The sequence below is a fragment of the Stegodyphus dumicola genome, chromosome 12 (genome assembly GCF_044657685.1).
Source record: "Stegodyphus dumicola isolate Sdum_Otavi_A_Nest chromosome 12, ASM4465768v1".
Lineage (NCBI taxonomy): Eukaryota > Metazoa > Arthropoda > Arachnida > Araneae > Eresidae > Stegodyphus > Stegodyphus dumicola.
Genome location: NC_140779.1, coordinates 38,109,427 through 38,124,705, shown reverse-complemented (window position 1 = coordinate 38,124,705; position 15,279 = coordinate 38,109,427). Strand labels below are relative to the sequence as shown.

The 15,279-nt window shown below is 34.0% G+C and overlaps 1 protein-coding gene across 1 annotated transcript; it reads right to left on the bottom strand.

Annotated features, from left to right (window-relative positions):
• Nucleotides 1-214: 214 nt before the first annotated feature.
• LOC118194740 (uncharacterized) lies at nucleotides 215-13,902 on the bottom strand. Its single transcript, XM_035365937.2, has 2 exons — nucleotides 13,321-13,902; nucleotides 215-1,427 (listed from the first exon to the last, which is right to left on the bottom strand). Exons 1-2 carry the CDS (start codon nucleotides 13,533-13,535, stop codon nucleotides 659-661), a joined length of 984 nt encoding a protein of 327 aa, XP_035221828.1. The 5' UTR covers nucleotides 13,536-13,902; the 3' UTR covers nucleotides 215-658.
• Between the last annotated feature and the right edge of the window lie 1,377 nt (nucleotides 13,903-15,279).

The following is a 15,279-nucleotide window of genomic DNA, read 5'->3' as shown; positions in this document are numbered from 1 at the left end:
TATGTTTCCTTATGTATTCCAGTAAAAACTTCCCATACATTGAGGCTTATAAACTAATTTGAGAAGTAGAAAATTTCGAATATACCAAGCTTCATTTCTACTGAGTTTATTATTAATATTGAAATTTATATTTCAGCTTAGATTCACATTTAGAGTGATTATTGATCGTAGAGAATTAGCAATAAAATAAACTGTGGAGTTAATTCATGCCATCCTAATGCCTTTTCGTAGCTAAATCTACTTGTTTGTAATTTATTACCTGAGTACATTTTCCATTATTTGAAGTATCAAATACCAACATATTCATATACAGCCCTTCTTTGAAAAATACATGTATAAAAAATTACTTTTAGATGAGGATAAAACTACAAAATCAGTTCTTCTAACATTGCTGCCATATAAAAAAAAAGATTACTACATTAGAAACAGTCAAATTTAATTTCATTTACAAATCAGTCTTAAAACAATTAAAACAATATTCATTAATGTAACGTTATAATACAAATTAAAGCCTTATTATATTTTTGAAGTTTTTTAGCAAAGGAAATTAAGAATCAATAAAATTTTTCACTCATACATGACAAATATTATCAGTTTAGTTCATCTTTATAAATTCTTTACGAATTTAACCTCGATTATATTCATCAAAAGTCCTCAGCTATCTAGCAAGATAAAATATTTTTTCAATAAAAAATCTTGCTTCATTATTCTTGAATGCGGTTCGATTCGATTTAAATGTCACTTTCAGTTTTTTATCTTTCGAAATTTGAGTCTTCTTTAATGCTGAACAATAATTTGGCTTTACATCCGAAATTATTACATGGATTGATGCCATCTGTTCAGGTCTCAGCAATAATTTATGTCGGAACATAATAACCAAAGTAGGACTTGGTAGCTTACATCTTTTCTCCTGGAATAGAATGTTTTCTTTAAAATTCGATGCTTCGACATAGATGTCCAATGGAGATACATCATCTCTATCACCAGGCTTCAGTTTTATTTGAATGCCTATGATATGATAAATCCCTTTTTTTGCGAACGATTCCAAAATAATTTCATTAATTACATCCACTTCAAAATTATCAATTAATGAACTGTATTTTATATTGTCTAAAGGCACTTTCAACTGAAAAGGTTCGACATACTCCGAATTTATGACGAAGCAATATGGACATGAAAACTGAGAACAGTCATGATTACTAGCAAGTTCATCCAAAAATTTTTGGGTGGCTTGAATAACTACGTTTATGTTCATGCGCTTAGCTAATTGATGAATTTCGTTAATGTTTTCTGGCGTAAGAATATTTTCTGCGAAAAATTCTTCGCAGAAATATTTTAATTCATTCACACCAAATCTTGTGGCAAATGCATAAGTGTCCAGAGCATCTTTCCAGTTATCCAGTCTGGCTGATCCATGAATGAGGAACCTGTAAGTAAATAATAAATTTTAAGTGATGCATGTTAATTACAATCCTATATTATACAGAGGGTGTTGACACATTTTTGTAACGATTTTTATTTTCTCCATGAATTTAAATATTAATTTTAAAATGCAAGCGTGACTGTCATCCAATTAAAGAAAAAGGTTTAATGCAGCATTAAAAATATTCTTTTCTTTGAAATGTTGCTGCAAAATAAACAATGGATCGAAGGCTATATTTTTGCGCTGTCTTAAGACAAATATTCTTATTCAATTATTAAAAAAGATGTGCAAAGCATGATTTTAATATTTATACACGTAAAATAAATGACATAATTAATATGAAAGGAAAGAAACTTCAAAGTGTACATCTGACTGGAAGAAAGACAAAAAATACACATACAGCTCTTATTAAAGTTGCATCTCATGGCTCCTTGGGAGCTGGAAAATCCAGCGCCCCCCCCCTAAAGAGCTATTGCAAAATCTTTAAATATCTCTGGAAGAACTGTGAACAAATTATAAAACCGATTCAAAGCAAAAAAAAAAACATGATGTTCATCGCCTAACGCCGAAACACGCTTCTCAGCGTAAACTATGTGCAGATTGCTGTATGAAAATTATTTGGAAGGTGAGAATTTGAAATGTATAGTTATAATTGATGAGGCGTGCACATACTTATCTGATTGCAATGGGAAAAGATCTATTTACTACCGAAAGCGAAGAGAAAAAGGCTTAATATGTTGTTTTAGTGATAATAAGGAAAGGTTTTTCTAAAGCTTTTATGGTTGTTATTGGATTCTCTTATAACGGAAAACTTAAAATAAAGAAAGTAGGAAAAAAGTCAAAATTAATTCGGGTAACTATCAGAAATATGTTTTAACGCCTAATTTTAAAGAAGAAATTCCTTCTCTTTATCCAAACAATCTTCACTGTTTAGACACAATAACACGCCGAGCAAATATTAATTCAGAAGTCAAACAACAAAAATCAGCGTTATATTTTCAAATTTTCACAACTGGGAAAATTTGAAAATATAACGCTGATTTTTGTTGCTTGACTTCTGAATTAGAATCTTCACACCATCAACTTTAACTTCAAAGTTCCATCAGAATAACTCTCCGAGCCATTCCTCTAACTCTACAGCTCTTTTTTTTATGTATTTTGGCTTTTAAAGCAAGCTCTTTATAAGTAGCATCCCAAAACATTGCATGGAATTTGGAAAATTGTGAAGGAGGAGTGGAATAAAAATCAATCTTTATATTTTAAGAAGAGGACTTTTATCTTTGAAATCAAGATGTAATAAGATAGATCAACAAAAGGCTATCAGATTGAATATATTAGAAAATAAAATTCTAAGTTATTTTATGTATAATTCTTTGAAAAATCGTCACAAAAATGTGTGAACACAATCTGTACGTATTAAATTACTTTTCGGAGAATTTTTTAATGCAACTAAAGCCTGGGAAAAAATTGATTAATAGGAGCTTTATATAATTACGCTTACATATTACAGCTTCTAGGCTATATAATAATACTTGTCCTAAAAAATGAAATATTCTCTTTCATAAGCAGTTTGCATAAATCAGGGGTTCTCAACCAGTGGTACGTGTACAACTGATGGTACAGTACCACTGGTTGAGAAGCAAGAGAAAAATAGGGTGGTACGCAAAGAAACAAAGTATTTTTAATTGTTAAATTCAAAAATTGAAAAACCCAACATCTTGATTGAGTTTGTCTCTATGTAAACAAAATATGTGTAAATCTCTAATAAACAGACTGGATCGCAGTTAAAGTAATAAACAGAGGAGCGTTCTTCCACACAACATTTATTCACGAACACCAAAGACGAACTGATACATATACATAATTGACATCACAGTTTCCTTTTACAAACAAACACTACCGCCATCTATTGGCGATCTATGGATACACAATCCTAAACTTAACACTCCCCCCCATGCATCCGTTTACGGATGCATCAATTTTATTGAACTTCAAGATTATAAAGTCTTTCAATTGGTCTTCTAACAACACCCTTATCCAACTGAATCTCACAAGATCTAATTCTATCATCTCTTCCATGAAATAATTCCTTAATCCTACCTATCTTCCAGTTACAGCGTTTCACATTATCTTCTCGTACAAGTACAACATCATTAATTTTAAACACGGGAGAATTCTTTGGAGTTTTTGAAAACATGACTGATCTTAATTCTAACAAATATTCTTTATAAAACCTTTTCCAAAAATGCTCTAATATTAATTGCCTATGCTTCCATCTTTTAATCAATTGAGATCTTGTAGATTCTAATTTAGATTCAGGTGAAGGTAAAACAGTCAATCTAGATCCAGTTATAAAATGAGATGGTGAAAGAGGATCAGGTTCATTTGGTTCATTGTATACATACGTTATAGGTCTAGAATTAATAACAGCTTCAACTTCAACTAAAACAGTATACAGTTCTTCATAATATAAAGAAGCTTTACCTAAGATACGTTTTAAACAAGTTTTTACAGATCTTACCAAACGTTCCCAGAATCCGCCCCACCAAGGAGCACCTTCTACAATAAATTTCCATTCAAACCCATTTTTACCAAGGAAATTTAGAACCTTTTCATCTTTACATAATTTATACAAATATTTTAATTCACGATCAGCAGTCTTAAAGGTTTTAGCATTATCAGAATATATAACTCTACAAATACCCCTGCGTGCAAAAAATCTACGTAAGGCTTGAATGAAACACTCTGCACTTAAATTTGATAACAATTCTAAATGGACTCCTCGTGTCACTGCACAGGTAAACAATGAAATATACACTTTTGTACCATCCTTTAAATACAAAGGGCCAGCGAAATCTATGCCACTTACCTCAAATGGTTGAGCTTTCTCCACTCGGTCAGCTGGAAGAGGAGCCGATATCTCGTGTCCAGCTTTAGCATTATATTTTTTACAAAATCTACAATCATGTAACACAGATTTTACAAAACGTCTAGCTTTTAAAATCCAAAATTTCCCTCTTACTTGCACTAAAGTTTCATTTACATCACTATGAAGTACCTTTTCATGACAATTCAAAACAATTAAACGAGAAAAATAATTATTTGGTAATATTATAGGCTGAATTTCATCGACATCTAATGATGATTTCACTAATCTACTTCCAACTCTTAAACAACCCTTTTCATCCATTACTGGATTTAACCCAAACAAATTGGAATTATGAGACAATGATTTTTTACATTTAACATCATTCAACTCTTCAAAAAAATACTCACCTTGTGATAAGATAATCCAATAACACATAGCATTACATATTTCATTTTTGGTCACAGGACCAATCACTCTATTCTGTGACTTTAAATTATTAATGAATCTAAATACATATGACGTGACTCTTAAAAGTTTACCTAAGTCACTAAAGTTTTCTATTTTTAACACAGGTTGTAGAGGTTGAACACTGCTAGTAACTTGAGTCACAACTCTTTCTTCTGCACTATCTACTATGTTACAATGCTCGTTCACTTTAGGCCAATTTATTTCATCTTGATGAAGCCATGGAGGTCCATGCCACCACACTTGATCTACTACAAGATCACTCACTTTAACACCACGTGTGATTTTATCGGCTGGATTATCTGAGCCAGGACAATGATGCCACATGCTCGGAGATGTTTTGTCTTGAATTTCAGACACTCGATTTTGTACGAATGTTTTCCATCGCCGCGGTGAGTTTTTTATCCAATGAAGCACAATAAGAGAATCTGTCCATAAATGAATCTTAGCTTGAGGAAAATGCACACGGACTGTAGTTACAAGTCTTGCACCTAACACTGCTGCCATGAGCTCGAGTCTTGGTAAAGATAATTTTTTCAGGGGTGTCACCCTGCTCTTGGCTATCACTAAACTTGTTCCACAATATTTTAAGCTACGGAATTTCACGTACACTGCTGCTCCGTAAGCACTTTGAGATGAATCACAAAAACAATGTAGTTCTAGTGTTTCAGGTGTTTCATCAACATCACGAAAATACCACCGAGGTATCTGGATATTAGGTAGATCACATAGTTGCCTATACCATTTATTCCACTTGTCTTGCAATTCTGGTGGGATAATTTCATCCCAATCAACACCTTTCAGCCATAAATCCTGAAACAGAACTTTTGCTTGAATAACATATGGAGCAAGAAACCCAACAGGATCGAAGATTTTTGAAGCAGCTTTTAAAACACAGCGTTTTGTTTGGTCATTTGACTGGATGAAATCAATAATGTCTTGTGCATTAAAACAGAAGATATCCTTAATTGTATCCCATTGAAGTCCAAGAATCTTTGAGGGGGAATCACAGTCGGGCAATTTAAAGTTAACGAAGTTGTCACTTGATTTATACTGGTTTTTTACAGTATCCGAATTAGAATTCCATTTGGTCAAAGTCATTGATGCCTTTTTCATTATATCATTGGCTTCATGATATATCTGTATAGCTTCCTCCTCCGTATCTGATCCACAAATAAAATCGTCAACATACATGAAGTTTTCTAACATTTCTACAGTTCTGGGATGGATGTCTTCAAATTTCTTTATATGATGCTTAATGCAAGCGCTCAGCAAAAATGGACTTGATTTTGCTCCAAAAATTACACGACACATCCGATAAACTTGAATTCTCAGATCGTTCAAACTTGAATTCTCATCAATCCACAAAATTCGCATTGAATCTCGATCTTCAGGTGCAATAGAAATTTGTAAAAACGCTTTCTCAATATCTGACGTAAATGCAATTTGATGAAGTCGAAAATTTATTAAAACTTTCAAAAGTTCAGGAAGAAGATTTGGTCCTTGTAGTAAATTATCATTTAGAGATTCATGATTTTTTTCCTTTGAAGAAGCATCATAAACAATGCGAAGCTTTGTAGAATTATGATCTTCACGGATGACAGCACGGTGAGGTATGTAGTAAGTTCGTCTCCCAGATGGAGTACCAAGATTGACCTTTTCTATGATTTCTTCCTTAAGCTGATAGTCAATCACTTCTTTATATTGCGCATAAAAGTTCAAGTTTGATTTAAATTGTTCGATCAGATTCAAAAATCGTCTTTCAGCATTCTTAAAATTGTCTCTTAAAGTCACATTCTGATCTTTCCATGGAAGTCTAACTTCGTATCTATTACCCTTTTGTGTAATCGAGTTGTTAAATATTTGCATGGCCATTTCATTTTGTTCTTCGTCAGAAACATTTTTAATTCCTATAGATTCAATATCCCAAAACGATTCGACACTTTTTAGAAGTTTCTCTTCTACACTTACGTTTAAACACGCATCATGGATTTCAAAGTCTGATGAAGGAAATTTGCCTTGTATACACCACCCAAACAAGGTTTTCATCGCTACGGCATTTCTGTTTATCCTTTTTATTTCTTCGCTTGCTATTTTCCACATAATGTCAGCGCCGATTAAAACGGAAATATGACTCATTCCATCGGCGCCGCCGCAGTCTGTCAAAGTGACGCCGAATGCTTGGAGTTTGGATTTGATTTCTACATCTGGTACTCGTATATCGGCATTTGTTATGACTGGTACTTCAATGACTTCGAGATTTATGGATTTTTCAGGGTCATTAATATTCCGGAGCGTAAGTTCAACTTTCTTTCGCCGCCAATGTTTCCCGTTCTTTTCACCGAAGGTATGCAGATTTAAAATAGTTTCTCCTTTCACTGGTAATTGTAATTTTCTTGATAAATCTTCTCGAATTGCAGAGATTTGGCTACCGCCGTCAAGAAGACATCTCACAATACAGTTCTTATTTCTGCCCTCAGCCACAGCATACACTGTTTGAAGCATAATATTAGATCCAGTTTTGGCAGAAGAATTTTGAACAATTTCCGCCGATGTCTCGGTTTCCTTATTTTTTTCACTGGTGACAGCTGATGTGGGATTTACACACACACTTTCATGATGTTTACCGCGGCACCTTTTGCAGGAAAACTGTTTGTTCTTACAGTTGATAGCTAAATGTTTACATCCAAAACACATAAAACATTTTCCTGTACGTTTCAAAATGTTGCGTTTCTCATCAGCGTTCACCTCAGTACATTTATATTTCGTATGATCTTCTTTGTCACAAAATATACATTTATATCCAATTGTTGATAAAGCTGAAGCAGTCGGAACTTTCGGTTTATAATTAGGATAAACTTTCGTGCGTTGTTCATTTTGACGAAAGTATGGTTTCTGATTCGTTTTCGCAGAGTTCATTAAACTTGCAGCTTCTCGACAGTTAACTTCCTTTTTTAAGAATTCTATAAGTTCCTTTATATCAAATCCTGCTTCTATATTTCGACTTCGATTAAATTCCAAATTTAATTCCTCTGGAAATTTCTGCAAAATGATAGGACAGAGAATATTTCCATAACTTCCAGAAGTAACGTTTAACGATTCTAAACTTCGAATGTTGACTTCGCATTCATCGTACAGCTTACGCAGTGCTTTAACATTTGAAATGTTTCCCACTGGTTCAAGGGATAATAATTTATTTATATGCGAGGTGATAACAACATCTTGTCTTCCAAAACGTTCTTTCAATATTTCTACTGCGGAATCATAATTCTGGTCACTTAAAGCGAAACCGGAAATGGCAGCTAAAGCATTACCTCCAAGTAAGGATTTTAGGTACGCAAATTTTTCAGTTTTTCTCAATCCACTATGATTATGAATTGTATTTTCGAACTGGTTCCAGAAGTCTAACCATTTACACGAATCTCCGTAATAAGTTCCTATTTGCAGACGTGGTAACTTCACTGGTTTTATTTCAACTGGAAGTGCAACATTAGCCGTTTCGTTCTGATGAACTGTTCTAGAAGATTCCGAATTCTTCTTCAAAAATCGTTGCATTCTTCCTCTCCATATAACAGTTTTATCCTGGTATTCTTGACTTGAGGTAACTTCATTTTCAATCTCCTCCGAAGTTACTTTCGTTTCTATTTCTGAATCTAAACTTTTCAGTTCATTGATTTTCTCAATTAACTGTTCATATAAATCCTCGATTATCTCAATTTTCTCATTTAGCGGAATATTATTTGCTAAATTCGATTCGACTTTGGTTATCAGTTTCGTAGTTAATTGTCTAACAACCGATCGTTTCTTTTTCAAATTTTCAAGAACGCCCTCCATTTTCGAAATATTCAGTCTGTCGATTTTCTGGCTCGTAATAATCTCGGTTTGCAGGCACCATAAACAAAATATGTGTAAATCTCTAATAAACAGACTGGATCGCAGTTAAAGTAATAAACAGAGGAGCGTTCTTCCACACAACATTTATTCACGAACACCAAAGACGAACTGATACATATACATAATTGACATCACAGTTTCCTTTTACAAACAAACACTACCGCCATCTATTGGCGATCTATGGATACACAATCCTAAACTTAACACTATGACTCCTAAATTTATGCGATCTAAGCTTTGTTCAAGAGTGGTTGGTGGTGGTGGTAGTAGTACTTTGTAGTGGTGGTACTAAAAGTTTTCAATTTTTGTTTAGATGGTACGCTTCAGTCAAAAGGTTGAGAACCGCTGGCATAAATGAAATACTTGATTTGTTAGAAACTGTAATCAAACAGAAGTGACACAATTAATACGAAATGAGGGTTATAAAATTTTCTGTTAAGATACTTGAATAAATAAGAAACGAACAATTAATAAAAAAAATTCTGAAAGGTTTCAAATTTTAAACTACGCCCAAAGACGCGCTTTTCTTTTAACATTTTGTGTGTTTCCTCTATTTACTAAATATCATGCTTATTTACTAAATATCACTTAAACCATAAAATTCAATTTAAAAGCAATATCATAAAATAATTTTAAAATAAGCATATCTTTAGAATTTCTGATACAGAGTCTCGCACAAAAGAGACAGAAATGTTTTATTTCCCGCACAGTGTTGCCATTGCTCGCTTTGAAATAGTTTAGTTTGTTAATAAAAAATTCGCTGAAGTGTTACAAAATATGAAATCGATAATAAACAAATTTTAAATTCAAATTAAGGCTTCCACATGCCCATATTCTGTGGGAGATTACGTTATTCAAATTTTGACGTCTCTAGGTACTGTCGTTTTTGTCACAGTGCGAGAAACATACATACATTTATGCAGATTGTTTAATTTCTTTAAATGTAATACAAGCAATAATATTTCGTGGCATCAATCTGATAAGTGAAACAACGCTTATCGTGAATCAACGCAAAATGCCGAATCGAAATCAGTAGTCCTTCTGGGCAAATTCCCCCTTTGGACTAATAGTACAAAAACTGTTTAATTAAAGATAGCTTCAATAACCTTGGTTCAGTTTTTCTTGAATTTCTGTACGTAAATATAACGTGTTTCATAAACTGCTCAGATTTAAAAAATGCGATAAATCAGCCAAAGTTGCTTAAGAAATCAAAACATTTCTTCCGCATACATTCCAGTTTAATACTCGAAAACGGCATCGAACTTATTTGAATCTCTGTGACCCTTTCATAAAAGTCTCTGTTGATTTCGTCAATGACTCTTTCAATATCTCTCCTGAGTTCATAGTTTATTCACATAAGTTTTGAACTTGCCATACGTAGTCCCATAAAAGGAAGTCACAAGACGTGACATCATATGACTCTGTAGGCTATTCGTTAGTAGACTTCTTAGACTGTTAATAGACTATGAAGTCATGAAACCGGAGAATTTTTATTAAAGCAAAATTATTGTCTAGACGAATATATAGCTGGTAAATACGTCCTGCTAAAACCACATAATCGCGGTGTCCATTTCACCCAAAGCAGGCGACAAATTTTGTGATCATTTTCCATTTTATAATGAATTTCCATGATTATGACTTGTTACTCCTTAGCAAACAGCTCCGCTGCACTTAAGCAAATACAGGTCGAAGTACGCGAGACACCGGGATTCCATCACTGATCATACAGATACAAACCCCCTTCCTCGGACTTACTGTGCAGTTAAGTCCCACTCCATTAATTCTGCAACTAAACGAAAAAAACAATAAATACTTAGTTAATCGGAATGGTGGTAAATAACGAAATTGATAAGAACAGTGTTGAAAACTGTTAAGAAACCTATGGAATTCAAAACATAAGCACTTTTATGAAACACCCTAATACCAAGATTTTTCAAACACTAAATACACTGCTGGACGTTTGCTAAGCATGGACAACACTGTCACCCATAGCTTACACAAAATGAAAGGAAGCTATTTGAGGAAAATTAGAATAAGCGCGGAATGCGATATAAAGAGGTCTGTATGCAAATTTTTTCTTCCTCGCCTGTTTATCACGTAGCAGCGCTGATAAAACATTTAAAAGATGTTGTAAAATTCCATCCTTTAAGTTACAGCTAAAAAGGAGGAACTTTAAGAACTGGTAAGGGAGTAATCGTTTAGTTCAAAAAGACAGAAAAATAAACGCACGAAGAGTTAATTACCCTTTATCGTAACTGTAAATAAATTTAATAGTTGACTCCTTCTTGGATTTTACAGCAAAGCCTCCACTTGGGCTTGAACTCAGGAATACTAAGAAATAAAACTTAATTAACTTAGCTAAAAAGATATAGCCGAAGATATCAAGATTCTATAAGAGTTGGCCCCTTAACGTCTAACTAACGGCGAAGCTATGAAGGGTATAAAGTACGGCCGAGCGTAAAAATAGCTTAGAGAGAGAGTAGACTAAAAGGCGAACGCGCAGTGCTCAGAATCTCTGGCTCTCTAACGAAGTCTGTAGAACTTTAAATGCTTGCTCTTCCTTCATTTGCTTTTAACCGCGCTTCTAAAACTCCATTCTGGCCAGAAATTGTCAACTGAAATTAAGAAGCGACAGGAAAGTGGCTTAAACTAAAATTAACTGTTAAAGACTTAAAATAAAACCTTACAATGTGACTCGTACGAGCAGTTGTTGTACCAAGTGAAAGTTTCAGGGAAAAGATTTAATTGACTATCTTGAATATTTCAATGTGTCTTCCTGATATCACTTGGATAATTGTACGTGTGCCCATATTATTGGAAAGATCAAAGAACAGGGAAAATTAACAGATGTTGCTGGGAGTTGAGCATCGCTCAGAGCGTTGTATGCCCCATATCTCAGGAGATGGCGAATGACTCTTGCTGCCACAGGTCAGCGGATCTCCCGAAAACTATAGCCAGACGTTAGGGGAAGAAGGCCTATACGCCCGCAGACCTATTGTACGTGTAAGTTTGGCCAGACGGCCCGTACAGTCCATTTGCGCATTGGATTGAACAGGACTGGGCTTCGTAATATTCTCAGATGAGAGAAAGTTCAGTATGTCATCAAATTGTAAATGCTAACTGATCTAACTGGTGTAAGAGTGGTGGTACTTATCGCGTAGAAAATATTCAATAAAGGAACCAGTATCTCAGATACAGTTTCATGGTATGGACCAGTATCATGAACAATGGTCGCACGCCTCTACATGTGGCTGCAACTGGAACTATGACCAGCCAAAGATGCAGTCATAATGTTCTACTGCCTCATGCTCGCGCTTCTTTTGTGGTCCTTTCGATTATAAATTTCTTTTCATGAACGACATCGTACCATGTCATCAAACACTTCCCGTTTAGAAATTTCTAGACAACGAGGATATTCAAAACCCCATTGAAAATGTTTGTAATGTTTTGGAGAGATGATTTACTGATCGAAAATATCTTCCAACGAAACATAAACAACTTCATATATATACTGACAGAGGAGTAGGATCAATTGGCTCAATAGCTGCTGCATAATATCATGCTTTGCATGACACGACGTATGAAAGCTGCATCGCACTCCACGGTTGGCATATTATCGTTTGATACTTTTCTCAAAGGTGCCTACTGTATTTCATTTGTACTTTTACATTTCGTTCAGAGCATCAAAAGAACAATTTTTTGCTTTTGGATGTTTCAGAACCTTCTGTATTTTCCTCAACAATAAATGTCCTTTATTCCAGCATTCGAACAGTGTGGCAACAGTAATCCTACTTAGATTCCATCCCCGCTCAATTTTATGCTCCATTGCAATTTGAGATCCATCCTTTGCAACTGTCCAGCAATGTAATCGATATTTATTAAAGACGAAAAGGACGTTAATTAATATTCTTATGAATATATATAGAATATTATTTTTTTACAAAATTTTAAAAAGCAGTTAGAAATCTACATTTAGATAAATCTTTGTATAATTAAGAAGTATATAAAAGACCAGCATCCTTTCTTCTTTCTTTCTAAGAAATGTAACGTAACAAACTGCTAATAAAATTTAAATAGCAATTTCGGATCGATATCTAGAAAATTTCTCATATAAAAAATTTACTTAATTTGGCAATGAGTATTCATTTTTCATATATGGGTTATTTTTTTGCATGCAATGCTTTTTTTATTAAACAAGTGCCTGATGTAATAAGTTTCTGAAAAAGCGATAATTTATATTATCTTTATACAATTGATGAAGTTGAAAGTATATGACTAACACAATCACAATACAGATGTTCAATAAAGTCCGATCACAATACAGACGTAAATGTTTCAATAGAATTTATCACAACTGATTTAAAAATCCATTAAACATATATCTAAGATTTTTTTACATCTTAATCTAAACCAAAAGAAACTCCTTTCAAAACTGCGTCAATCAGTTTTGAAACGGATAATCAGACTTCATAATATTTTTATTTCCTTCTTATGAAAATATATTAATTATTTCTTATGATAAAATCCACCATAACAAATATGACTGACATTATCATGTTCCTTTACAATTAATATTTCGTTTAGTTTCTTAAATTCTAGAAATGAGATATAATGGGAAAAAAAAGTAAAGCAAAAATAAAAATGCTAGAAGTATTAACTGCCCACTTACCTTACCAGACAGATTAAAGTTTCTTTTGTTACATTGGATAATATAATACTCTGATGCTCAGAGTTTGGAAATATTCTACGTAGACCCGGATACTGAAATAACCTCTCCAATAACTTTTTTTTCGGTATTTTAATTCTTTCTCTACCATCTTGTGCAACGAGCGGTTCAAAATCGTAATCCATCTCAGAAGCCGTGATTTTCCAGCAAGCATTCATAGACAGTGAATATGAATATGATCCGTTATTGAGGTCAAACTGGCATACGCAGTGCTGTATGCTGCTGTGGGTTTAGGTGAGCGTTAAGATGGCTACCCTGATTGGCTATAATGTAGCCAATAAGGAATTAATCAGTAAAAGTAAAGTTGCCCATACGTGAATTTTTAGTTGAATCTGCAATCAGATTGGCATAAACTTAAAAAAATATTACGGTATATTCTACACGCACTTGCATTTCAAATAACAAGGTTGCCGTACGTCACGTCTATACGGGGTTGCCATCGTATTTCAGTACTCAGTTCCGCATTACAAATTGTCCCGTTTTCTCCCTAAACTGCGTACAAGACTGCCGCCACGCGGCGACGGCACTGTCAATAGGGAACACAAAAGCCTGAAGTTTTTCTTTTGCAGGTACAAAGTATACTTATCAGAAATCATATCTAATGAAGTTATGCGAATACGTATTTACCATTCCATCCCATAATGCAAATGGGAAGAGAATATTTTCCCTAATGTCAGTTCAATAGTTGAACAAAAGTAACAGGTCGTCAGTGGAGATGATTGAGGCAGTTTTGATCTGTCGTTATAATTGTAAAATGAGTTGCATCAAATTTTATAATTATCTGAAAGAAGAAAATGATATTAAGTAAGCAAAATCAATTTTTAAAAATGTCTGGGTAAAAAAAGGATTAGCCTTCAATTGTTTTTTTTTTATTCCATGTGTTTATTTCTTCAGATTGTTTTATCGATTTTTTATCAGACTAAAATGAATCCCTACCAACTTTTTACATGTGTTTTATTTAGTACTTGAACGTCCCATATCAACTCTTAGCAGTTATCGCAACCCTACAAATAATACTTACCTGTCGGAGCTCTGGGGCCATGCGAAGAATAGATAGATAGATAATAATTTTATCATTTTTAATAGAGAGATAAAACCGAATTGGAATTCCCCTAAATCCCATATGTAACACTACAAACTTTCGATGCATTTTTGCAATAACCACGCTTTGATGATGCTGGAGTACCGTATTTTCCGGCATATAACGCGCATCTATAATTTCAAGCTACATTTCTTAATTTTTATGTATATTCGCCCTATAATGTGCACCCAGTTCTTCATGAAGAAACCTAAAACATACATGTGCAATGCTCTTATCTTTTGAGGTCACTAATACGAAGATTTGTGCTAAACTTTCAAACAAACACTAAACGGCATGCTTCCAACCTCATTGAATTCGTGGAATCAGGAGTTATACGTATGTTTTTCTCTCTGTAGGCATTTGAAGCCGTGATTTTGAAGTGAAAATCGAAGGCCTTTAGTAAATTTCACAGTTGATGTAGTGATCCTTTTAGCAGTAAATATGGCTCCCGCGAAAAGAAACAAACACGATCCTGGTCTTAAATGCAGAGCCATTCATTCTGCGAAAGAAAATGGAAATCCAGCTGTAGCAAGGATGTTTGGTGTTGGTGAAAGATGGAACGGATAATTATCATTTATTTATCTATCAAAATAACAACGATGGTGAAAATGAAACAAAATTCGATGCTACGCCTGAAGATGTAACGAAGATAAGACAAACATGAAGAACTCTTCATGTTATCCGATAATGAAAATGTCTAATTTCATAAGGTAAGATTGCTGGAGTGCTCCCCACCCACCCGATCACGAAGTGATCTCATGATAATTTCATAAGGTAAGATTGCTGGAGTGCTCCCCACCCACCCGATCACGAAGTGATCT